This window comes from Ostrinia furnacalis, unplaced genomic scaffold (assembly GCF_004193835.3).
Source record: "Ostrinia furnacalis isolate ACB-3 unplaced genomic scaffold, ASM419383v2 OfSCF2422, whole genome shotgun sequence".
Taxonomy (NCBI): domain Eukaryota; kingdom Metazoa; phylum Arthropoda; class Insecta; order Lepidoptera; family Crambidae; genus Ostrinia; species Ostrinia furnacalis.
This window is the reverse complement of record NW_021132661.1, coordinates 260,065-286,818: the sequence shown is the minus strand read 5'-3', so window position 1 is coordinate 286,818 and position 26,754 is coordinate 260,065. Positions and strand designations below refer to the sequence as shown.

The 26,754-nt window shown below is 35.0% G+C and overlaps 1 protein-coding gene across 3 annotated transcripts in view; it reads left to right on the top strand.

The window, feature by feature from the left end:
* The first annotated feature begins 2,845 nt into the window (after positions 1 to 2,845).
* The window catches only part of dve (SATB1_N and homeodomain domain-containing protein dve), a 93,130-nt gene continuing 69,221 nt past the window's right edge, over positions 2,846 to 26,754 (top strand). For 2 of the 3 annotated variants that reach the window (XM_028308519.1, XM_028308518.1), the window contains exon 1: positions 2,846 to 3,064. In XM_028308519.1, coding sequence (XP_028164320.1) covers positions 2,975 to 3,064 — 90 coding nt within the window. In that variant the 5' untranslated portion in view covers positions 2,846 to 2,974. Of the gene's footprint in view, positions 3,065 to 12,667; positions 12,689 to 26,754 lie in introns of those variants that run through there. The other variant, XM_028308520.1, reaches the window with a different exon arrangement.

The following is a 26,754-nucleotide window of genomic DNA, read 5'->3' as shown; positions in this document are numbered from 1 at the left end:
AATTAGTAAAATTACTATTACTTAATAACCACACACACACACACACACACACACACACACACACACACACACACACACACACACAATTTTCAGTTCCTACTAAAATAAGTCAATAGATATGCATGGTATTTCCTAGCTGTATAATTTCATAATGTAAATTATTGTAAATGGAGAGCGGGGTTTTCTAACACAAGTATCTACTTATACTTAAAAGAAAACCCCAATCGAAACCCTGTTTTTTCAAACCTGATTCTGAATAAACAATTTTGTAGGTATTTGTATTTTGTATTTTTGTACTATGTGAAGGTGTATCAGTGGATTTCTATAGAGTTTGATGATAAGGTGTAGGTAGAACATAAGTTTTAGCAACTTACTGAAATCAAATCAGACTTTTAGCTTTTGTAGCAATTACCAAATACATGGGGATGTATAAGGGTTATTGCCCTTAGCAATTGCTACAAATGCTAAAAGCTTATGAGGATAAGATGCCACAGTGCTTAGCTAGATGAGCCGTCATACCAGTGATATATTGCTTAATTTATAGCCCATCAGTAACTGTAATACATAGTATTTAATGTTTGTTTACCCTCATTAACCTAATAAGACTTATCAGCTGTAGGCTCTTCAATATCTTGCATTTGTATAGCAATCGAAAACTCAATGAAGCCAGCCGTTTCACAGCGAATGTATCGAAAACATTATGAAACGAAGATCTATTGATAAGATCTCCTACGCATACCTATCCTACGTAGGATCTTGCATTACTGGACTGCCGTGGGAACGAGTCTTTAGTTTCAGCAATTACTAAAATATTTACAGCACAAGCACCAAACTAAGCTTTTGTAGCAATTTCCCCTATTATATCCCCATAAGATGTCACAGTTCTCGAGTGACGACCACGGTCTGGAAGACGTAGCGTGGGTAGGCCTCCTACTAGGTGGACCGACGATCTGGTAAAGGTCGCGGGAAGAGCATGTATGCGAGCAGCGCAGGGCCGTTCATTGTGGAAAACCTTGAGGGAGTCCTTTGTCCAGCAGTGGACGTCACTTGGCTGAAACGAACGAACGAACGAAGATGCCACAGTGCTTAACTTGATATGCCGTCGTAGTATGTATTGCTTAATTAATAGCCTATCAGAGNTAACAGAAACTTTATTAATTAATTAATACAAAGTTTATTTACCCTCATTACTTAAAGTCTTATCAGCTATACTTCAATATCTTGCATTTGTATAGCAATCGAAACTCAATGAAACCAGCCCTTTCACAGCGAATGTATCGAAAACATTATGAAACGAAGATCTATTGAAGAGCCCGTCTTTGTTTTACTACTCCGAGTAAACAATAGTCGTCCGTTGCCTACGCTCTGCCCCAGTTTTCATTGTTGCTCGTTGTAAAAGCTCTATTTATATTGCTACCTAGATAATCTTTTGAAAAATAACGGTTATTAAATTGTTTTGAAGGTTAAGTCGACACCGCAAAGGGTTGTTAATGGAATTATCGTTTTTGTGGGATTATTCGGCTCGTTCAAACGGTACTGACGTGGGAGTATTGTTTAGTATAATTCATATTTAAGAAATTATATGTAGTTAAGTATAATTCAAAGTTCATCAAGCTTAAATAGTTAGAAGAACAGTTATTGAGGATAACGCTTTTTTGTTGTGTTAATTACTTCTTAAATAATGATCACTGATAAGCTAACTGTTTTAAAATTGGATCGGTTTACGCATCGAAATTACATGCGAATGATAAAAGAAACAAAAGAAATGAACTTAAGCTTTATTTGTAGTCTCATTATTACAACCATATCATAAGAGATGATTTTAAATAAAAATTGTCCTTGTTAGAGCAGCGATTTGTCATTAATCTCAAAACACGTCTTGATTAGCATCTTAACGACGCAGCCATTCACGGCGACCCTATTAATTCCGCCAATTTGTTATACACCGCGGAGGAGCATAAGAAATTAAGAAAAATTAACTTTCAGGAAGGTAATATTGCTAAACGGGCACGTACAAAATTATATGAAGCCGTGACAATTTTTTCCTGCACTAAGGAAGAGCCGGGAAGCCGCAGTGATTTATATAATGAATAAAAATGCTTCCTAGGACCATGAGGCGGCCATTTTGCTGGGATATTACAATTAGCCCCATGATAGCCTTTTAAAATTTGCAAAAATAATGTAATAAGGCTTCCGATTTGATTGAGGGTATTGCTTCATTCTCGTTATAGGCGAACGGTAATTAGGTGGGGATTATCTTTCTGAAGCGTTTGAGGCATTGCTTCAGCAAATTTGAAAGGGAAAATCTAGTATCTCTTTCATCTTAATTAAGAAGCAATAAGCAGATAAGTAACTTGACTATAACATTGATAAACTTAAGTCTCTTTTAATGAGATTGAGAAAATATGATTAACTCTATCTAAATAGTAATCCTTTTAACTTTACACAATTTCCAAATTATTGAACTTCTTTTTGATATTGACGTTAAAAACTACGATATTTTATGTACCTAGTTGGCACGAATTTCTATACATAAACGAGCTAAAACAAAGACGCATCACCAAGTCAACCGCGAACGAATGTGTGAGGCGAATCGCTAATCGGAAAAGAGCGCGCTTACAAGCAAATCGCTGGCCTACACCCCGGCACAACAAATTAAGCGTCACACGGCTGCAATCTGTGATTACAAGTGTAAATAATCTGACGAACGCCCAACCCGCGGGGTTGGGCTGAGAGAAAAAAAGAAACTCGTTAAAATAGCGGCTTAAAAAAGAAAAGCGCTGAAACGGGAAGGTTCGCTCGGGTGGTATCGGTTTTTCTCGACGCGGGCGGTTCGCTGGGCGGGGCCGAGCGGCAGTACCGCGCCGCCGGCCGGCTCGCACGCACGTATTCGGGCTCTTTGTCGGTCGCGCCAGCGTCGTGCACATGTTGTGTGAATTTTCGGCATGCCGATGTCGTCGTGAATTGTAGCAAAATGGACTTTCAGAGTGCGATGGAAACCTTCGCTGAAGCATGGGCTGCGGCCAACACCGTCAAGTCGGAGGTCCCGAGTGATTTGTCACAGGTGAGAAGATATTTTTGTTTTTTTTTCCGGATTTTTTGAGCAAAAAAAAAATCACGTGAATAAAAAAGTTAGGTTATTTTTTACGTACATCCAAATATGATTAGTTATGATTTTATTTATCTAAGTTTTGTTTTGTAGTTTAATAAAAACAATGTTTAACTAATTTTAAATAATTTTACTGAATCAAGATTCCAACTTATCACTTTGTTATTTTTATGTTACGTCTAAATCTACGTGTATTGTACAATGTGGACTAATGTATGAAAAGAAAATATCGTCTACCTGTTTTTCTGTTTTGATAAATAAATAAAATACTTACTTTTTAATTACTTTTAAAAATCTAAAAACTTATCCGTTACTTAAAACTCGTAGATGCAGTTTCAAACTCTGCAAATCTAAATAATAAACGCCAAATAATGACGGAAATAAATAAATAAAGTGATTTTATTAACTTTTTTCCCAATATTGTTGAAACACTGCAGGGTAGATTAAGTATTTGCCACGTAAGAATGCCGCGTTATCATGATAACATTGACATCAATTGAAAATTATTAAAACTTTTAACTTAAGTCTATAATATTGTAACTTATCGATGCATTGTCAGATTTTTTTAACGTTAATGCAACTGAATATGCAAGAATATTCTTAACGTGCAAATTAAAAAAGTGGTTAGATTATGTAACTAATTACCGTATCTTTTATTTAGTTTCTTCTTCTATTTAGTCCAAACAAAGCAAAGACTATAATTATGATAAAAGATTTAAAATTGATATTTATACACTTAACACAAGGCTTTGTCAATAAAGACGTATAAGTTGATCTACCTTAATTTTTGCCTACTTTTTCAAATAATAGTAAGTACGTAAAGACTACAATCGTCCCTGTAATCATTAAAATAATTAATTCGGCCAAAAAAACAAAGATACAATAATATCCTTTTCAAATCAAGATTAAAATAAGATTAGCCGGATTTATTTGAAAGATTCCTGAAACTTTGGTAAATTACTACACATGAAAGATGTTCCGCCGATAAAATTTGTTGTGGATAAGCATTAAAAGATTATCTGTGTTCTAATCTATTATCAGGTAATTTATCGGCATTTATTAAGCTGCATTTACGTGGCTAATGATGTGTGTAATTAGTTTACATTATAATTACGTAGTTAAGCTATTTTAAACAAACACAGAGGACCCGGCAGACCCACTGGTCGGCCACAAAAATGTACTTCCATTAGCAACTTTAGTGCTGGTTTAGATACTAATTGAACACTTACTTTTATCGATTATCGATAGATAGGGTTGTAGCGTGATTCACACGTAATAGATATTTTAAATGAGATATCTCTTGAAAGACATCATCAACACTAAAATGACCGCAACTAAAAATGCATTTTATCATCTCGTTACTTAAAAAACCAAAAATCAGTTAAAAATACCCAATTAATCGATTACGCAAATATGTATTTTTTATTGTCATTATCTTAAACGTCTTTTGAATTATCAAAAATAATAATTGAACCAAAAAACACACAGAGTATTATTATCTTGTCATAGCAATTGGTGCACTTACGCATTATTTCCCGTTTAATTGCAATTTAACTGCTGGACCCATTGCGAACCAGTTCTGCTGTGGTTTTAGATTTTGCGAATTAACTTAAATACCAAAAGATGCTTAATTGCACCACAACAGTCTTCTATATTTGCATTAATTAATATTCATATTCAGTATATTAGATATTTACTTTGTTTAGACAATGAGGACATTTAGCGAAATAATCTACGAAGATGATTTAAACAATATTACATAAGTAATTAAATAAAGTCGTAGATAAAAAAAATGGAATAAAGTTCAGTCACGTTCAGTGTCAGTAGATAAAAAAGATTATTTATTTTAAAATGTATTTTTTTAAGGTTTCATGACAAGTAGGGAAAAGCAAAGACGTCTTTTCAAGTATAGGCGCTTTTTGAAATTATGTAATTCAGTCTGTATTGTCAAATTAAAGAAGATTTTGACGGTGATCGTTCGTGTCGTGATATTATTATTTGTGATCGTTTTTACGTATTTACCCCACGATCCATGTTTTGTGACTTGAGTCTGATCAGCCCTTTAATTTTGGATGTGGATGGCCGTATGAATTAGGGTCTTTGTATGCATGATTAATAAAATTGTAGGTACAAATATTGATCTTTCTTGGTTTTTACGATTTGATTCTCAAATAACTAATTAATTTCAATGTAAAGTTCGTATTAACTTATCATCTTAATCATGCAAGAAGATGATTTTCTATGAATCGGTATAAAAATCTCAAGTAAGATAAAAAAAAACCTAGTATAAAAATCTTAAGGATTAATATTATAAATCCCAAATCATATTAATTTTTAAAACTTCACAGAATCATGTATTTTATTTTATTGGGATGGTGGATGTTTGTGTGGTATCCACCTATTTGTCGGTTGACACGGTGTGCGGCGAGGGGCGCAGTGCAATGGTTAATGAAACGTCACGGAGGGGTCGCAGTCAGATGCATCGTTACCTTCTTGTTCTATTAATGCTTTTGTTTTATTTCGAAATAGGCGCAATGGCAAGCAATTGTAATTTTTACGTCATTAAAAATTACTAATAACAACATTAAAATCAAAATGTAAGTGTGTAACTAATTTAAATGGTAGGTATGCATTACTTACGAGTTACACAATAATTTCTTAAGTAGCTAGTACAGATCACATTATAGTAACTTATAATATTTTATGGATTGAATAACCTGCAATCTGTAATATTTTTTTTCATGAGTTTATAAATGCCACTAGTGGTCAAAATTAAATAAAATATTTTTAATTTTGATTTTAATACAATCATAGTGCCCACCAGTTCTATAAAGTTTTTCAAGTAATAATTCCATGTTATTTCATTGAATAATAGTAATAATTACTTCAAATCAAACCAACCAACATAAAACAAGACTCAAAATGAATTCCAAACCACAAAAAATCATCTTAATTTCAGAACGTCTGGAAATCAAACATAATTTTTTATATCTTTTTTTATAAAATATTTCAGCCAGCACCAAAACCGAATATTCTAAAACAAATGCACATCGAAAACGTGTCGGCTAATCGATCATCACGGGCGGGCTACCGATAGCGGTGTTTATAAATAATCGGTTTGCGCTAATCCACTATCGCGGATTACCGATAACTCGGTTATTACCGCCACAATACCGCCGATAGCAGCCGTGATTGAAACGTTCGAAACCGTGAACTGATTTCAGTGGCATTTACGACCTGAAAGTAATGAAATCGTATGTCATAATAATGTAATATTTTGATACACGTTTAGAGCCGATTTAAGGAATGCGGGAATAATTTTAGATGGAAATTATGCAGTGGAAGTTTAGAAGTTTTACATTGTTGCCTAATCGGTCTGATGGATTTTGCCGCGAGAGATCGATTAGATCCGTTTTCTTATGAATGTTTCGATCACACTAATTGCTATCTTTAGAAGAGGTTGAATATTTGAGTGCTTTTGCATTTCGTTACAATTAGACTTAGGCTGAGTTGCACACCTTATTTTAACCGTACCAATAACAATAACTGGAGCTTTTTGTATAGATTTTGACAGATTTATGACGTTTGTCAAAGTTAAAGTAAGATGTACTTAAAAGTTCTTTTTTTTAACTCAGAAATCGATTTTTGAAATTTAACTTTTGTCAGGTTGTAAGTCGATGTTAGTTTGTAAAACTGTTCAAATTAATATTTCTGGTGCTCTATTTTATATCTATTACGCATTGGGTTCGGTAATATTTGTTGAACAGCCTCTGCTAATCCTCTATTCTGAAAATTCACACTAACATTATGTTAGATTTTGTACAAATTAGGTAATGCTGATCCGCTTAGTTAAATAAGTTTAAATGTTAAAATATCACATCATGCTACTGTCAAGCTAAATAAGTAGGTTAAATGTATCTATCTAAAGAAGTACGAGGTGTTCTTAGATATTTGATGGTATCAACCTGAAATTAGAAAATTATAAATAACTTGAAAAAATTGAAACCCACGACCTTAACCGCTTGCCGGGCGACTGCTGTTACGGCCAGCGTTTGTTTCATCAATGTTGGGTATAGGTACCTACCTTTAAAATGCGACTCTTAACGCTAAAAATTAAATAATCAACCTGAAATACCTGAAAGTAAAACTAAATATTTTGCAGATTGCAATAATAAAAACAAAAGCATCTAACTGAACTCGATCGGCTGACAAAAACAGGCGCAAAACACTGCATTCTGCGGTTTTTGCTGATGGCTTTGCTAATCATTTCACTTTTTTACCAGAAGCTTAGGCATAGATCATACAACGTGTACGAGTGGCCACAACAATCAAATATGTAACAAATTGTTTTAATAGTGCCTACTTATACGTCTTATAAAAGTAGATTTTTTTTTCAGCCACTGTTAATAATTCTATGGTTATGTGCAGTTTTTTGTGTATTTAATACATACTTTTCTTTAAGCAGATACTAATTAAAATAGAAGCAGCTTATAATCAACAATTACTAACATCTACAGCATGTTTCCTATAACAGAGTTATTCAAGGAAGATAATGCGTGCGCGATAACTGCAGAATGTTTTCTAATTGCGTAGTTTATTTAGGTACTTACATACACATTATCTCATATAGTTAGTTAGTTTTCACACGGTTATTGTATTCGTACCCACCGCCTCCATAATTACCATAACGCCTGCCTGTAGCACGATACTGACGATACTTAACAAACTCCAGCGCGAAACGTGTCGGCACCGTTACCGATTCCAAATGATGACTTTGATGTTTCGAAACCGAAATAAAAAAGGGTATAAGCACAATTACATCTTAGACTGGTACGTAGAAAGTGGGCGCGTGCCAAGCTCGGCCCACAAAAACGCCGGGAGTTTGTGTATAAATAATCCGTGCAATTAGACACGTACTACGTCGCGTCAGGTGAAATATTCTGTGGTTCAATTTGCGCCCCGCACAATGCGCGCCGAACCTAATTACGGCCCACGACCGACCCGTTGTCCGCCTATTACCACCCGCTACGGATCCGGACAATTTTTTCAACACAGATTTCCACCCAAATATCATTTAGTAAAAAATATCATCCGGCTACTCTCCGTACGCTTTTTTTTCTGTGAAAGTTCATTACACAGCTCGATGTTTGATATTATCAGAACTCTATGAGAAGCTCGGACTATTATGTCTGCTGTCAGGAGCGTTTGATTAGATATCTTTTTTGTTCGCATAATAAAATGATCTAAGTGCATGTCCAAGTCCAAGCCGCCTGCGCGCGCGTGCCGCGCCCGGTAATAGGCTCCATCTCGCGGATAAAGCGGCGACACCGTTACCTTTCTCAAATCACGTACACTATTGTAATATCCAATCGCCCAGAAATGAGATTGCGGCTAACAAGTTATTTACATTGACGTTTTAATATGGACAACGACTGAAAAAACTATTTAAAAAGGTAATTATAATGTAGTACCCGTAATAGCCACCGTACGCGCCGGCACGCTGCTTTTGTGACGCAGCTAAGCCCCGAGATTAATTTTGGCGGCACAATGAACCAGTTTATAGTCAATAATACGCGTCTTAATAAGTATCGGTTGCGATATTTGTTTGTCAATTCTGTTTCGAAAGTTGGGCTTGCAGCGCTCCCGGCGAATCGATAGGATCTTTATCACGCGTGGCTTTTTTGGGTGAAAAAAATGATTAATATAAGGGATCGGCTCGGACGGATAAGTAGTTGAGATTGACGGAATGACGCGGGGTCTGTGACCGCGGGGCGCGGCGCGGGGCGGGCGGCGGAAAGCCGCGAGGCCGCATTGCGCGGGAGTCGGGAGCAGCCAAAAACTAACCATAAATTACTGGCTACTTGCCGGACGGCCGACGACACGCGCGGAACTTTTTTGCCGAACCAGCGATCCTGTTACAACGTAAATTTCTCACGAACATCAGCTCATGAGGGCATATCTTTGAGAGATTGCTCAGAATAATGAGCTCCGAGATTTACGAACGACCGATGAACGATTTCATGTGAAAGCGTTGTCGCATTATTAAAATGAAATGAACTCATTACTTAGTTTACACTTTCCTGCTTTTTGTGAGTCTGCATTGAAATTGTCATTTACTGCGCGTTCACATAACGATAATCAAAACGCTGCAAGTTTTCCTGAGAAATTTTCGCAGTTGTTAATCATTACTCTAAATTGTTCGTACGAATTTTCCATTCCATTCACAAAAACGATCTCTTTGCCAATTTAAATGTGTGAATTAAAACCTGCTCGGTGTTGTGGTTTGTTTACCTTGATATTCTAGTTCTACGTAAATAAGTACTTCATTAGTTATAATTATAGTACTACAATCTGCATAAATAAGTTTAAAAATAGTAATCGTGAAACAAGATTTATTGAAGCGTCTGTTTATTTGTTGATTGACCAACACAATTCTAAATGGGTGCGTGATCATTAGCGAGTACTTCCAAATTATTCGCACCTTGTTAATCGTTTTGTGATTAAAAAATATTTCGTGGTTGGAGGTGAATAAATGTGATGCAACAGTTTAAATTTTCAAATTTTACTTTAGAAACAGATAAGATGGGATTCATCGCATGATCAATAAATAGATCCATTTCCCGTCAACAAGTCACTTTTAAGCCATGTAATTGACATTCTGTATTTTGTCTGTATGATACATTTCGTGACGTGTAATTTTGTCGCTTCAGAATGCTTATTTACTCCAACAATTGGTTCAAATCATTTATCGGTTACATTAATCACATTACTTTGATAGGATAAAAACTCTTTTCACGATAAAAAGTTGTCATCTTACAATTAAACACTTATTTCGTCTCCATTATCTTTTCAGGTGTCCGAAACATTCCCAAACTTAATTTGCGTGTACACGAAATTTATTTCGTACACAGACTTACAAACTAAGGATATTAAATCGACCCATTAACAACTAAGTTATGTTAATACGAAATTTTAAAAACGATGCCACGGTTTGACAAGAAATAATCGCTCGTAATCGTCTGGCGTCCGCATAATAACACAAAAATAAAATAGCAATGTCCGAATACTTTAAATTTAATATTCATCGTACTTGAACATACAAAGCGTGCCCGCCTTTCTTCGGGGAAGGCGACTGTACTCCTAGCGATTACCTGCTTTTTTGCCCCCCTCATTATGCAGATTCTGGCGAAAAAGGAATAAATTTAATAACACGCGTTCGTGCGCATGCGTTATCGAACGCACTTGCTTCTGATAATCTGCGCGCGCGCCGCCGCGCAATTACCCAGTGTTGCCAACGTATTTTGAAAACCACGTAGAACATGTTGGAAATGAACGATTTGAAGAAATCATTAGTAACTTAGTTCTTCGCTGATCTGTAAATTACTTTATGTTAACTGAAATAATATATCAAATGCCAACTTTTTATGTAATGTAGGTACCATGTACGTACATATGTATTCAGTAAGATTTTATACAAGTTTCACAGTAAATATGATGACTTTCCAATCGAACATGATACAAGTAGGACGAAAATTAAGGCATCCAATGTATTTACTCGTATTATGCATCAAATATAAAATCTGATGCGCTTTCGGCTGCTGTACAATGTACATTCGATCGTTTAACCATAAATTAAAACGAAAAATTAGTTGGTAACACCACGCATGAACGATTCTCAATCCGCTCCCGCTACATCGTCCGCGTGCGCGCTCCACCACGCTCTCAATCCCACCCAGAGCATTTTTAATTTCAGTTTCTCAACTAGTTTTGAAATTAAACTAGGTATATTTTGTTACTTAATCCGTTGAAAACGAAAGGCTTATTACCTGTGTTGGCACAGTAAAACTGTTTATGTGTAGTAATTGAAACGACACGGTTGTTTCTTCAACAATGGACGTTGTTTAGTTCTAATACGTTATTGCTCAACATTTAGATACAGCAAATGAGGTTAAAGGTTTCTAATCTAAGATATTATACTTTCGCTGTTACTTAAGCTCTACAGCATGCAGGTTGCAAATTCATTTTGTTGCAATGTTTAATAGATTTCCATTCTTGTACAAATTTGTTTTCGAATTACGTGACAACACGTTATAGATGCTGTAACAAGTTTGTGGTGAGCGGATGTTAAAAAGCAATAAAAGTTTCATGTTATTCAAATATAGGTTGGCTAAAAAAACAAAGAGACTGGAGTTTAAATTTGTCTTTTAAGAAGTCAAATAGTAAACAAAGAGTATAAGAAAACAGAGAAGTTCACAAAACTACGAGTTCTGTAATCATAGTCCCGTATTTTAGTATCAATTTTTCTCGCTCATGCAAGTATCTCGCTACGAGAAAGAGGGATGAAAACATATGAAAATCTGGAAATAGCGTTGAGAGCTGACGCTGATTACAAAATATTTGATATTAACTATGAAACAAAAACAATTGAACCACAAAATGTCAACGTAGAATACGAGACACATCTGCACAAACTACCTACATAACTACTTACATAATACTACTTAACATGATTCATTAGCATTGCCTAACTAATCGAAGGACTCTGCAAATCTAAGGGCGCATTCACACTCCCTGATCCTTAGGGCGCGTCTAAAAGGGCTACTCCGAAACGCTGTTTACGTAGTTTCGGGTCTATCTGTCACTGTTGCTCATGCTGGTATTTCACTTTGCGTGAGTGAGATGCCAACATTCGAAGTTTTGGATAACGTTTTTCGGAGTAACCCTACAGATGCCGGGTTCCGTCCATTATTAATTGCACTCCTCATGGGAGGATTATCCTTATTAAGACACCGCAGACCTGAGACATGCATTTCCTTGCCGTCTTAATACGGAGGGTTGAGGATCTCGAATGTCGGTGTCGACTGAACTTTGTGGTTCTTAACCAGATTACGTTACGTTGTTACTGTTATTTTAATAGTTAACATTTGCGTATACTGATTGTTAGAATAAAGAAATGTTTTGTCAAATCATAAGAGCAAATTACCTATGAATAAATTATCTACGAAGAAAATCATAAACTTGATCAGTTGAAGTAAAATATTTTTAGATGACAATGCACATTTAATTTGTATTCATTTGACTATAGGCACAAAGTGTTATCATTATATTTTTAAAAGAAAACAAAAGGTTTTCTTACGAACAATAAATGTTCTTATTGCGTCACATCCATGAATTTTCATGCGAGCTTTTCAAGCTTCGGTTTATTAAAACTACATTGATCTAGATTCTAAAATTGTAATGTCAATTAAATATAAGGCAATTAAAGGTGTCCATATATTGTAGGTCGTTAAATTGTGGTCGTTAATTATTTATCGATTTAGCGTTTTTCCAACCACTAAAACAGTGAAGGCTGCTACGGGCAGACGTTGCGTCGGCACTGTCCGGTCATTGTGTTCGTAGCGCGAATTTTAGGGTTCCTTAAATTGATAAAATAAATGTTTCAAATATACTACTTCATTTAATTCACTATTGATTCTCGAGAAAAGTTTTCGTTTTGTGACGTGACGTGCTTTTGCTTTTAATTTACACATGAATTTAAAGTTTCAGTTCAAAACTCTTTGAAGACAACTTAATATCATGGTGAGTACTTAAGGTCTTAATTATCTTATTAATTATATTATTAGTATTATTCTTAAAAGAATGGGTAGTTAAATCACAGACGTTTTTTAAATCAGTTAAATCAGCACTGTGTCATTGATCACTGATAAACCTTGTGCGTCAGCGCACTTGATCCTTTATTAAATGCATTCCGGGCTTTAGGTCATCGGTTTATTATGTCGGAGGACACGAGCTACAATGGCTACTGAGTTTCTGACTTGCTTCTTCTCAGTACTGCTGCAGATCATTGTCATAATTGTTTTTCTATTTCTTAGTTTTTAAATTTGCAACTGTCCACATTGCATGCCGTGGCAACCTATAAATTAAGACAACACTTAGTTCTAAGCTCTTTTAGTTATAGTAATTCCATGTATGCGTGTTTGTCTTGTTAGTTGTCCTAATAAATAAAATAAAATAAATGTAATATTGAAATAAAAATGTTTTTATTAGCAACACGGAATATCAAAATTAATAAAATTACTTACATAAAAAAAGAAAATTAAACAAGAAAGTCAGTATTTAAAGAAAAAAGTGTTCCAAAAAGGTCCCCAACTCAGGATATTGAGATTGAGACGTAAACAAAATGTCCAAAAAGGATTTTAAGTTTAATTTAAGGATTGGATTATACCAATCTTACTGCAGACTTCATCATCAAAAACTTTAAAATGTATAACAAACTTGCGCTCAGAACCTATCGACATAATTTGCCAAACGTGCGCGCCGGTAATTAATTTTGAAATCAATCACGATTTCTCCCGCCTGGACTCGTTACAAACTGTCAAAATTCGTGCAGTTGGTAGTTTGGTACCGGCCACAATGGCGGATCAAGTCGAAAACAGCCAAAAACTGGCCCCCGCGCCTTAGCCTTGAATGGCTTAGCCCCTGGACACGGGCAAATAGCTGACGTGGCCGCGGGCGGGCGCGCCCTGCATACACAATGCGCCCGCGCATGGACAAACTGCCGTGGAGATGACGGAAATTTCTTTCATCTCAAGTTCTTGTCAAATTTTGCCGTATCTATAACGATAACCGGTGCTTTTTCTACGAAGTTTGACAGATTTTTGACGTTTGTTAAAGTTAAAGCCCAGCATAAGACCAGGTTTCTGAATTAAGAGATTGAGCGTGCTCATCTTCTACTCAATGATAAATTTAATATGAAAATTCAGAAACCGAGGGTAGATAACCACGAAAATATGATTGATGTTAGTTACGATCCGTACTACACATCATCATCATCAGAGGCAAAATGCACATTTAAGCAATTTGCAATACTTAAGAAATTATTTACAAAGTACAAGAACAGTACCTACTTGCCAATATCGATTAAGAAATTAATAATAAGAATCATACAATTTATTCACAGAAATAGGTATGTTCAGTAAGAGATGCATAAGTAATATCTGCATAAACCATTGCAAAACTATTGATTTTCCATGAAAAACTGAAGATAATAAATTGCTTTTCTAATTTCCTAATGCCTTTTACGTTACTGTAATTGGATTGCTATCTTCCTGCGTCACCAATCAAACCCAAGCCGTTTTTCCAATGCCGTAATGATTTTAATTATTTTTCTCTGCTTGATCAGCATTAAAAATGACACTTCTATAGCAAAGACACGTAGGTGAGTACAGGTGTTCGTGCGTCTTCCCATCGTTAGCGTAGTCAATTGATTACCTATTGTACTGCAGAACATTATTACTTATATTTATAAACTTATCTAGTGATTTATTGTTAATTCTGCCGTTTTTGTGTTCCTTGCATAATCTGCTTTTTCACGAAGATTAAAATCATTGTTTTTATGGAAACATTCATGTGAATTGCTGTTATTAGTCTGCGAGATTTCTAATAACCATTGAGAATAATATTATTCAAGTCTTTGTTGTATTTGAAGAGTCTCTCCGCATCTCAAATTATTAAGAAACAATACGCAACTACACACTCAATTCATTTGTATTGTACTTGTATAAATAATTCTATTACGAATTAATAATATAACCGGAGCTTTTCTTAGTATGCATGTCTTTACAAGCGACTTTCATTTCTTTAAAATATTTTGAATTAGCTAACTAGCCTTTTAAAGAGTTTAGTTCAAATCTGAGTAGAGCTTTATGTAACACTACCCCGTTATACACTGAAAACTTGATGCAGTTCTATGTTTCCAAATTGTATTTTGACCAAAGAAAGTCCTGAAATTGACTTGAGTGTCATTATTTTGTCGTTTTATTGTTTTAGAGCTACAAAGTCTATCTGTGTTTTCTTTATCACATTTAAGGCTGTTAGCATCAAGTAATATTTGAGTTTGACCGCTCCACCGCCGCCGCTGTCCAGTCCGGTAATGGAGTATTTCGTATTTGCTTCATTTTTTATTTTTTGCTGGTTCGATTACGCGAACGCGATCGGCTCATCATTCTCCGCGAAATTCGGGAGCGTCTCACCAGATATTAATTATTGATTGACGATAAAGTAGGTATTCGTAATGTCCGCTGTGATTATACGCTGGGTAACATGTCGGAATGCCGGATTTATAGTGGTTCCAGTGATTTCTCTGACGTGACTCCTGATCTTCAACCGGGTTATTGCCCTTTTTATTTTCTTGTGAATTTCGTGGTTGCTCCCCCATTTCATTCGTTTCAATTGATATCTTATTACTGTCTAAATTATTTTATTTCTTAGGGAGACATAGACTTTCATGTAACTACGGTTATTGATCTCCAATTAAAATAATGATTTTGTCAGAATGCTATTGTATTAAGTAAAATATAATTTACTCAACTTTATACTCTTAGTTCACAACTACATGTGTGTTGCACTGTGGTTTAGTCACAACGCGGTTTCGAGTCATACGGGGAAAAAATACTTGTTTGCTAATGTACATGGGTAAGGTTCCATATGATCCTGAAGAATTTAATACTATCGTTATTTATAAGGTACAGAAGGATTTTCTACAGTAGAGATAATAAAGGCATATCAAGCTAAAATCTGACATCTTACAGAGTTATATTAAATGCCATTTTTCATCAAATACTCGTACAGTCATGTGTAGTCAGATGTATCTTTATGTCGTAGATTTTGACAAAACATCATTCACGCAATCAACGCCACGGGCAAGATACTAGATAGATTTATGCCTAACGTAGGCAATGTTTTGTTTATCTAAAGAGCTGTCTACACTGCTCACTGCACGCAGATTGTTTCTGACGGATGGGCTGATATCAATCGGGCCGTGTAAACTATGCTGTAGGTAGGGCTGACACTTTACGGAGATAGGATACGACAAAACTATTTTACATTAATGCCAGTGCAATGATAATTATTAGAGCTTTTGCGCAATTCTTTTGATCTTATAGATTGAGATTGAGAGATAAAATTGTAGAAATATTGTAAGCTAAGCTATCGAAAATAAAATCTATTCACATCTGAGATAATATTGGTTTTGATATCTTAATAATTTATATTGTTTTGATTGATTTTAATCAGAAACACCTATTTACTGTGGTAGGTAGCATCATCATACCGGCATTTCTTGATTTTGTGTAAAGCAGGTTCGGAGTTTTCGGCCACTATAAAAACAATTTTACTCTTTATTTCACGTCATTTAACGCGAAAACGCACTTACATCACTCTCCCGGGGTTGCGAGTGTCTATGGGCGGCAGTAATCACTTACCATCGGGTATTATAGTACTCATACTACAAGCTTTGCTTAGTTTGGAACTAGAAGCGTAGTGTAAAATGTCCAAGGATATTTATTTATTTATCTATAAAAAAGTAATTATAGATGAAGCTTTTTATTTATTCGCAATTTCAAACTTGTGACATGCGAAAGTAAACCTTGTGCGCTTGCCAGCCCTAGCTGTAGGTGGCTACTACGTTACACTCTTACATTTGCATACGCAACTACATATTTTTTTCTAAATAAGGGCTAGATGTAGTAGGGCGAGCAGTTGATGAACCCGTTGCGTTTTTACGAATGTCCATAAAAACATGTTAATTAACCACCATTCCCTTAGTGGTACCTTGGTTTTCCTGGATACGGATTCGCGAACCAAGACGACTTGATATTATTGGCTATAAAACAAAACTGTCAATTAATACTGGTTGATGACTTTGTAGTAACACATTACTTATTGCTCTTACCAATTTTGCTATGCAAAAAGTGTAAACACCACTTTGTTTGTCTCAGCCTTTTGTGGCAAAATGACAGACGATAGTAATTTTACACCACAACTATGAATATTCTTCATAAATCGACGGTAAAATGCTCCAAAACTGCACTAAAAGGGTGTATCTAAAACTGAATCAGCAACTAAAATCTTTTGAAAAAGCGTCCGACAAAACGTGTCGCTATTGAAAATTCTTGATAACGATCAACACGGCAAGCAATAATGGCACAATAGAGGTTTAATTAGTAAAAAGCGAGCTCTCAGCCGTCAGCTGTCGGCGCGCGCGCAGACTTCAGCGTCCCCTATTAATCCACGCTTAGCGAATTTCAACGATCACCGACGCTTTGGACTTGACTTGCATACTTTTATTAGAGGCTTAATTTGCATAAACTAGAGTTCTGAATTAAAAATCTGATCTTTAACATTGAATTAACAAGACGGTATTTGACATTTTGTACATAAATGACCGATTTTTTATCAGACTAACGAAAAAATAATCCGTTCTCGAGCATTGACCCACAAAACCACCCCATTTTTTATTTTCTCAGCAACAGAGAATAAGCTACAGAGCCGCAGCGTTCGCGGTCGGCAGCGGCGCGCGTATTGTGCCTAAAACAAAGGCACTAGCACCACTCGAGTTTAATTTTCGAGTGCGAGTTAGTGTTTGAATTGGTTTTAATCGTGGGATAAACAATGGGGCGAGTGCAGTGGTGTGCGACGACACGCCCAGACCATGTGCGAGCCGGCGGTTAGTTTAATTGTGTTTCACTTATTATACTTTATGTCGAGGATCTTGAGTGCGTATTCGGATTGACAATTCGTACGGAAAATCTCGAACGATTTTCGAATTAGTACCGCGCGGCGAATAGGCGTAGAGCCCGAGTGAGCTATTAAGCACTTTGACGGGACTCTATGAAATTGGGATCTTTTGCGCATTATTTTCCCTGGAAGTTGTAAAGTTAGACTGAAAGTGATTTAGTAAGACAAATACGGTTCTAGTTCCACTTTTGTCTTAGATATAAGGTCGATAGATCTCGTTTCAATAAAACTTTGGTATGCATATTAAGTACTTTACTTATTAGTTCGTAATGTCGTTATGACGACTCTATCAAGCGCAACCGCAGCAGTATCGGTTAGTTATTTGCATCTATAGCGTGACGGCAAATTCTAATACGTTGTGAATACGAAATTAATTAGCTATGATTATGCTGCGAATCATCTGTCTATTACCATAGTGGTAGATTATCGTTTTAGCGCGAAAAAACGGTGCATATGCATATGTAAATGTTGTGAGAACGAGTCGGGTAGGGGTGGGGGTGAGCGATGCGCGACGCGTGAGCAGTCATCGAGCGACGACTCTGCGCCCGCGCACCGCAGAGGGAAATTACGGAAACGCACACAAATGAAGCGTAGGCCGAGGGCAGACGATGGATTTATTTATTAAAAGTTTACGGTAGTGGATGAATTGTTGTCACGATATTTCGAACTTTTTTGAGATAAAATAAGGTTGAAAATGAATTAAAAATATTTTTCTTTATACCAGTAAAGGGTTAGTGGTAAGATTGAAATGTCTTTGGTCCGATTTTCTTAAATAAAAGATGAGCACACTCAAGCTAAAAATCTCAATTCGGAAATCGGGGGTTAATCACTTATTTAAACTGTAACATTATTTTTTTAAACGAAACTAACTATTTAAACGAAATCTAACAGAGACAACGGCGCATCAAGCTAAATACAATAGGTACCTACATTATACATTTGTAATATGTTGCTATAAAATGATATAAGATAGTCTGGTGTGCCGTCTATTGAAACAATTTTATCTCTATTACGTTAATAATCGACAAAAAATAACCCTTTAGAGGTCATTTGTTTTCGATTACGTCATATACCTGACCCCAACACTGATCTTATAGCCCCGTATTATCACACGATGGACAAAACTCGTTTCATCCGATTTCAGGCCTGTAAGAATGTGAAATATGTATTAAAATTCAACTTAGGTGTATTCTTCAGTCTGAATCGAGTCTTAAGCTCTGGAATGCCAGCTTTAGTTTAAATAAAAAAGATTTATGAATAAATTGTTGTTGCATTGTATGTGCATATTGACAGTTAACTTCCGACCTAACGTCAACAAAGGTGCTCACACATACAAAACACAATGCTACGATGCTAATCCATTGTTAACACATGCCTATGCTAATATTAATGCATTATAGATAACTTGCACAACAGTTTTTTCAGTTTTTGCGTTTATCAGCAGTTTACGCGATCGTCACGTATCGAATATGAATAATAAGTTGGCATTGCTTATCTAATTTTCGGGCAATGAATTTAATGTGTCTGATAACATCTAGTAAATTAATGGGAGCGAAACAAAGAAGCAAGTGCTCGCTGCCAGTTGTCACGCACTCGCACGCATTTTTTTCGTTAATTGTTTGGCGAAGGAAGTGCGGATTGGGACTTGGGAGCGTCGTTCCGTTCACGCGATGTCAGACAACAAATTTTACTGTTAATTTGTTGTGGACTTAAAATGTTACATTTATTTACGGTGCAGGTGCGTTCTAAATGCATTTAGGGGTACGTTTTGGACGCTTCCGTGACAGTTATCTAAGTTTTCATAAACGTGAGACTTGCTTAACTGTAGAGTATTGAAAATTATTGCTCCTACAATTACTTACCATTAATTACAGTTGATTTATACAACGTTTTACGATGTGATATTCCCCATCGCCTTCTTTAGACACGTTGTTTATATGCATTTTATTAAAATTACGCGTTTTTCTAATTCACATGTGTTTTATAACAGATATTAATATATCACGCAGTAATTGAAACATGAAATCTAGATTGTGCATTGTTACAGGCGGCCTTTAATTAATTTCCGTCATTTTTTGACCGGTTTCAATTATCACTTTTTTATTATTATAAAATTAATCGGTTGGTTAGCTGGAATAATCATGAAAAAGGTTATTCGAAGACAAAGAAATGATCTATTGCATATATTATAATTACTAACCGTTATTTCATATTATGTAATAAATAATTAATTTGCCATAGTAGAAAGGTAAATTATAAAACTTAACACTTTAGCATTTTATGTTGTTTTAATAGGTGTGATTTTTAAACAAAAATGTAGAGTCAGATGTGCTTTCCACTGTTCCTTAATACACTTTGTAAATAGAATAAAAGGTCGGCCATAAAAAAATTCTGTTTAGTTGCTTCAAAGCGCGTGTGATTCGTGCGAAAACGCACGCGTTACGATTTCTGAACACATTCACAGATAAGCTCTCAAATCGAAAAATATTATCTAGTGGACGAAAAAAGTTAATTACGACGTTCCGTTAGAAATCGCGGCGCACGCATCGGAATTAAGCAATTAGTTGCCGCCCCGCAGTATCGCCCGACGATCTTCATAAAATTCTCTTAAGATATTAAAAATCAGACAAAGCCCTTTCGCTATGAAAATTGCATTAAATAATTCGCATGTTTGTGAACTCATAAATAACTGGACACAATCGAGGGGGAAATTCTTTTAGGTTACAACTTTACAGTAAAATAGACTCTGTAGGAAAAGAGTTGTTCAGTAACCGATATGATCAATACCTTTTGCCGGTACAATAGTTGCACGTACTCTAGAGTTCACTCAATCCAAGTTCAAACGGGAGTCGTAACAATGAAACTGTACGATTATATTAATTTGCGGGTAGTTGGGAAACCCGTCACAGTCGTGCGACTTGTTTATCGAAGTATCGGCTGCTAGCCGATGGCTATCATCCGCAGTAACCGTTACACCGCGTAACTTTTCGCGAGAAAAAAGGCACAATTATAATAATGATCGTCCTAGTATGGGATAGAGGCACTTGTTTATGCAAATTCTCTACTAATTAAGAAGGAAATTATTTCAATGTTGTTTTGCATGTTGACTCGCAGCAAAAAGAGCGTTTCCACACGGGAGAGCGTTCATTGTCACTGGGGTACGTAATGCTTAAGGTGGATCGTCTATAGACAGATGAGAATCTTTTTGCTTTAGTTCCTAGAAAGCACTGACTTTCTCTCATTCTTATCCCATAAACGGATAAGTGCGATGTTTACATCCAACCGATCTGTTTTGTTGTTGTTTTTTACGTGTTGTTTTTATGGTAGACCGACCCGTTACTTCGGTCGCGTTATACGTTTGTTCTAACGTTTTGCTTTTTATTTTATATTCGTATTGTGTTGTGATACTTGTATTATTCATACGTAAGCAGTTTACGTGAATATTTCTATCGAAAGCTCTCCCTACTATAACAGCCTGTTTACTCAGCCATAACAAAGCTCTACCAATGAATAGTTACGAGTTGGAAACGATAGAATTTCAGAATACCTACCAAAATTCTTTTGAACATTCTTTATAAATCTCATGAATCACATCCACCGTCTAAATATTGGCTCTGTCTTACGCTAAGAACACTCAAATCGATCCGTTGCACTCCATCGCAATTCTTGGGCCCTTGTTTGTCAAACGGGGTTTTTAAAGCGGCTTAGCGATCGCTACGACCCAAGTAAAGGGTTCTTAGAGAATGGTTATCGCCAGCTTAATCTTCTAGCAAATTAGGATTAATAACTTTTTCCTTTTAATTCGGAACTCCTTTGTGAGAGAGCGTAATTCGCTTGACATGTCAGCGGGGGAATTATATAGAGCTGAGGATATGTAAAGTGCTTTTTGAACGTTATGGATTAATAACTTTTGTATATTTTGAAGATATGCACATGATAGAAATACTGTTTTATCATACATTTTATTACACACACCGATACAGCAAACCGCAGTATTTTTTTTAAACAAACAATACTTAGACATTATTTAATATTTCAAATTAATATATTGTAAGGAAATGGTAAAGCTATAATAATGTATAGTCATTACAGGAATAGGCAGTACTTACAGTATTTATCCTTGAGAGAGATTATAAGAATCCACTCAGTGCAAATATCGTTAGATTAGATAACAATACGTGTTTAAATATAATATAGATATGAGTAGCTTCTGATTTAATGGGTGATAACTTTATGGTTGTTAAAGCTGATCACTTCACTAAGTAGAGAGTTTGACAAAATGTAGAGCAAACATTATTCCTTAAATAATTATCTTCAGTCAAAATAAGATTAAGATTTGCCCCAATTTTGTTTGGATGCACTTGATTGCAATAAATGGCGGAAAGGATACAATCAGAGAGATAGTAAAATGATAAGGTGACACTGATAAGAAGGCTGGCAAGTGATACTTATTAAATCTTATTAATTATGTTTCAGGCAATGATTAGTAAATAAACTCTATGTATTTGAAAACATACCTAACGTCTATCTGCTTTTATGCACACCACAAAAAACTGAAAAATAAAATAGAATACATTTACCAAAACTAAACATAAATGGAACGGAATTATGTCCACTAATTTTCATCACATGAAATATGTCAAAATAACATTTTATAAGCATTTTAAGCTTTTAATCTTATGTTTTGTATTGTACCAAATAAACCTCTCATTCATTCACTTATTCATTAAAAAGTTAAAACGACTCAATTAAGGCATATTCCTAATTCAACCAAAGATCACCAAATAATACAAAATCACAGTACCAGCTCTATCTAATTCAGAAAAATTCTTAATTCAAATCCAAAGCCGACCAAAACAATAGAATGTCACAGCTCTATATACTTCCGGTCGCGTCGCGTTAAGGGGTGAGGGGTGTACGATGTCGGTTACGCGCTCTCAGGTGTGACGCGGCGGAAGCAGCTATCATTAGCCTACCCACATGGAGTGCGTGCACGCACCCTCGCCGATGTGCGCGAAACGGCCTTGTGTGCGTGGCCAGGGCCGCACTTGGGCGTGAGCTTTTGGTCGGTGGCTAGGTGAGTGACCACCAGCTTAAGAAATCGGTGTCAATGTTGCAAAAAAAATGTGAAAATATACTCAACATCAAATAAACCGCACCTTCCGTGACGCGAACTTTAAAGATTTTCTTCTGACACAATCATGGTGCCCCAACAATATTGGTGTTATTTGAAAGCCCAATAAATATCCATAAAGAAAAACACATTTAATTTCTTAATAAACGATTAACATATACCATAAATGTGATTTGAAAAAATACCTCACTTTGGGCCCACCTATGGGATAAATTAGACCAATTTTTATGGTTATAAAACCAAATAATGATCTCACGTGTCCTCTTTAACAGATGGATAGCGATTAATCCCAACTTAACAGTTTTATAGCCATAAAATTTGGCTCTAGCGTAACTACCTATTTTTTGAAGAAGTGACTTTGGATCCTTCTAAAGACACATTTTTGGGGTAAAAACCTTTCCTTTAATGAAATGAAGGTTAGAACTAGGCTTTTAAATGGTGCCAATATTGGTGGGAATTGGGGATGCATACGTTTGAAAATGCTTGTCGCGGGAGGTGCGATTTATTTGATGTCGAGTGTAAAATAGTGCCTATTAAAAACAAAACATGATGCAGTGTTCTGCTTAAATCAGCTTGTGTGTAAGTTATTTTCATGGGACTACATTTTAGATGTTATCGCAATCTTTTACTCCTTCGCAATTAAAAATGTATCTATTAATAGAAAAGAAGAGATACTATGATAGATTCATTATTGCACAAAAAATCATAGCGAGACGGATCTCGCTAGTTATAGATAACATACTACGTATACTAGACCGGATAAGATTAGGACTCTTTAAAAAATTGCGTTTTTAATTTTCCGCCAATTTAACATGAACTAATAACTCGTCGTTCGACTCATAGAGCTGCGTATTAATATTTTTCGCAAAGTAGCAACGTGTTAAATGAGTAATGAAAGCACTGAATGAAAAACGTGTCTAAGTAGCTATTCAGAATTCATTAAATTCATGAGCTAAATAAAAGTAATAAGTATCTAGTACATGTTCTTAACTTTTTGTGATCTTTGGAAAAACTATGGAAGCATATCATTACTTTAATCGATAGAAAAATGTGCTCCAGTTTCAATATCTAGCACGCGAAGAGCGTAATATCAGAAGCTTGTTATAAATAAGTTATGATAGAAAATGGCGTATAATTTGCATGTGTGAGATTATGAATATTTATACGAAAGTTGAATAGGATATTAAATCATAAGTAATCATATTGAACATGTTAATACGCTTAACACTGCAGTACACGCGCCCCTTTTTTTACACCAATACACGCGCGGCCTACTCTGGTAAGCCAATTTAAAATCACTGTAAATCAGTTTGTAAACAATTTATGAATAAAATTACTATGTAAATGATAAAAGTGTTTATTATAGTTCTTTTATAATCAAAGTTTCTTTGTATAACTATTTGGGATAAAACATTATAACCAGATAAAAAAGTTGTAAATTTTTTGGACCAAAATTGCACTCTGAGATCCATGTTAGCAAAAAAAAGATTACTGAAAAAATATGATTTGTTTTTTATCTGTCATAGTATTCAAGACTTTCTACTGCCTGGTACATGGGGTAAATCCATTTTTTGCAAGTCTTCCATAATTTTTTTCGTGAGTGATTTCGGGCTTTTGAGTAGACCCGCAGTTTTGACGGCCAATTTTAGAAAAGTAGACGCCTAGCGACCCAAGCTTTACTGGCTTATTGACAATTTAGTCAACGAGGCTTTCCTGGAATGCCAGCTCTCTGGCGCAAGTTCTTAAAAAGTTATAGCGTAAAATGTTACCCTGGTCTACTCTAGTAGGCCACGCGTGTACTCTAGTGTTAATATTATCATTGTTAATTATCACCTATACCAATGCCATAATTCTACTTGAATGATAGTTGTTTTCTTCTTTTTCACATATTCATGGATGATTTGATTAATTAGCCATTTTAATTAAATTAATGTTGGTAGTAGCTTTAATTGAAAGTTCAAACGAATTATCATAATTAATATTCAGTGTTATAAGTTAAGTTTTAATATTAACGTACCATACGTTAGTATCTACATACTATTATTTTATTGCGTGGGTTAGTTGTGAAAACTCTTTAAGCAACTAACTCTACATTCAGGCGACTCTAGCTCCGTATTGAGATTAAGACTCTTTTTACAAATTAGACTTTAAGTCCCATATTTTTATTCAAATATTAAATATTTTTTAAAACAATAGCCATCGCTAATTCGCTCGTAGTCCGGCCCTGCGCGCGATATCCGTGGCCCGGCGACACACGCCGCTAGACAGCGGGTGGACAATAAAACGTGAATGCCACTAAATATTAAAATTTCACTCCAATACTTAATCGTTTATGGGAACTGAAACGCAACGGGTTTTTGCACAATAAAAATATTTTAAACCCCACATTCGCTATCTTGATCGTCGCTGAATAGGTAATGGCAGTGATAATCTATAAACAAATCATCTGTCCGTCTGTTTTTAATTTGTCGGTATTTATTACCGCGATGGAGTGAAATGTGAAACGAACTCAGGGACACTTAGCATTATGATAATTTTAAGCATTTTTGTAGTCCGCTTGTTATGTGTTCGAAATAATTCGTTNTAGTGTTCATGCTTAGTAACTTGATTGATTTACAATGCTCATTTAATAAATAAGCCATGTTATACCAGGTCAAAGTCGAGTGTTCATCCCAGTGAACATTGCCAAATTACTAATAATCTTTGATTGTTCATCCCAGTGAACGTTGTCAAATAAGCTATGAAACGTTTATTTTTGCTTAATTTTATTTCAGTGGACTAATTTCTTTATTTAGAGTATTTTTTTATTTTGTTTGGGATGTTGGCAGCTTAATACTGTATATTGCATGAAATGTAATATCAGAATAATGTTTTGTTACTGGTAAAAGTGGACATAATTGTTTTCTAAATTTTCATGCTAAATAATTACATATTTTAATTTAGCGGTTGTTTGTAGATTCAAAGTTTGTAGTTCCAAATAATATTTTTGATTAAAATCATTTTTACTATTTTATTTAAACTCTGAAGAATATATTTTATAAATGTGGGAGCTGTTTTTTTATTATTTAGTGTCCACTTTTCCACTATTAAGTTATATGAAAAAAAAAATATGATTTTTTCTTTATAAACATTAAACATTGTTTTACCTGAACGATCACACAAAATTGTATGGTAATAGTTAATTTCTTACTATTTTGTGCACCAAAAAGCATTTGATAATATAAATTTTACTATTTATATGAATAATTGTTTTAATTTAATGCCGCTACCCTAAATTGGCAATGTTCACCCCAATGAACAGTTAAAATTCTCCATGTATTTGGCAGTGTTCATCGGGATGAACATTGTTTTTTTTCTATTTGGTGAAGTTCCGATTTTTTATATATTTTTTTCTGACCTATAAATAACCCTAAGAACATAAATCCGACGATGTATTTTTATTTTTTGATAAATAATGAGTCTGCCAAATTAAGGGTAACCAAATGTTCCTTGTGTTTAATACGCATATGCTTACATGAAAAAAGAAACAAAATTGAACACTTGCCATACATGCATATTCACCAAAACAGATAATGTAAGTATCCTTGTGGCATTGTCGAAGAAAACAATAAAGACACTTATTTCTTTACTTACGTTACATAATACGGAAGAGGAATAAATTAAAAGACATATACTAACTTTTTTTTATAAAATATCATTCAGAATCACTCACTTTTCCGATCTTACAATAACCAAATAATTTAAATAGAATTTTATTGTTTTTAGTTAATAAGAAATTGTATTATCAAGTAAATTATCATGTTGGATAGGAAATGGCCTACTGTACTTAATTTTTACAATTAGTGTAATATCAATTTACAACGAGTGAGTTAAAAACAAATCATTACGGGCGACACTTGTATGATTGATAGTTCATAAATAAAACTTATCTGCG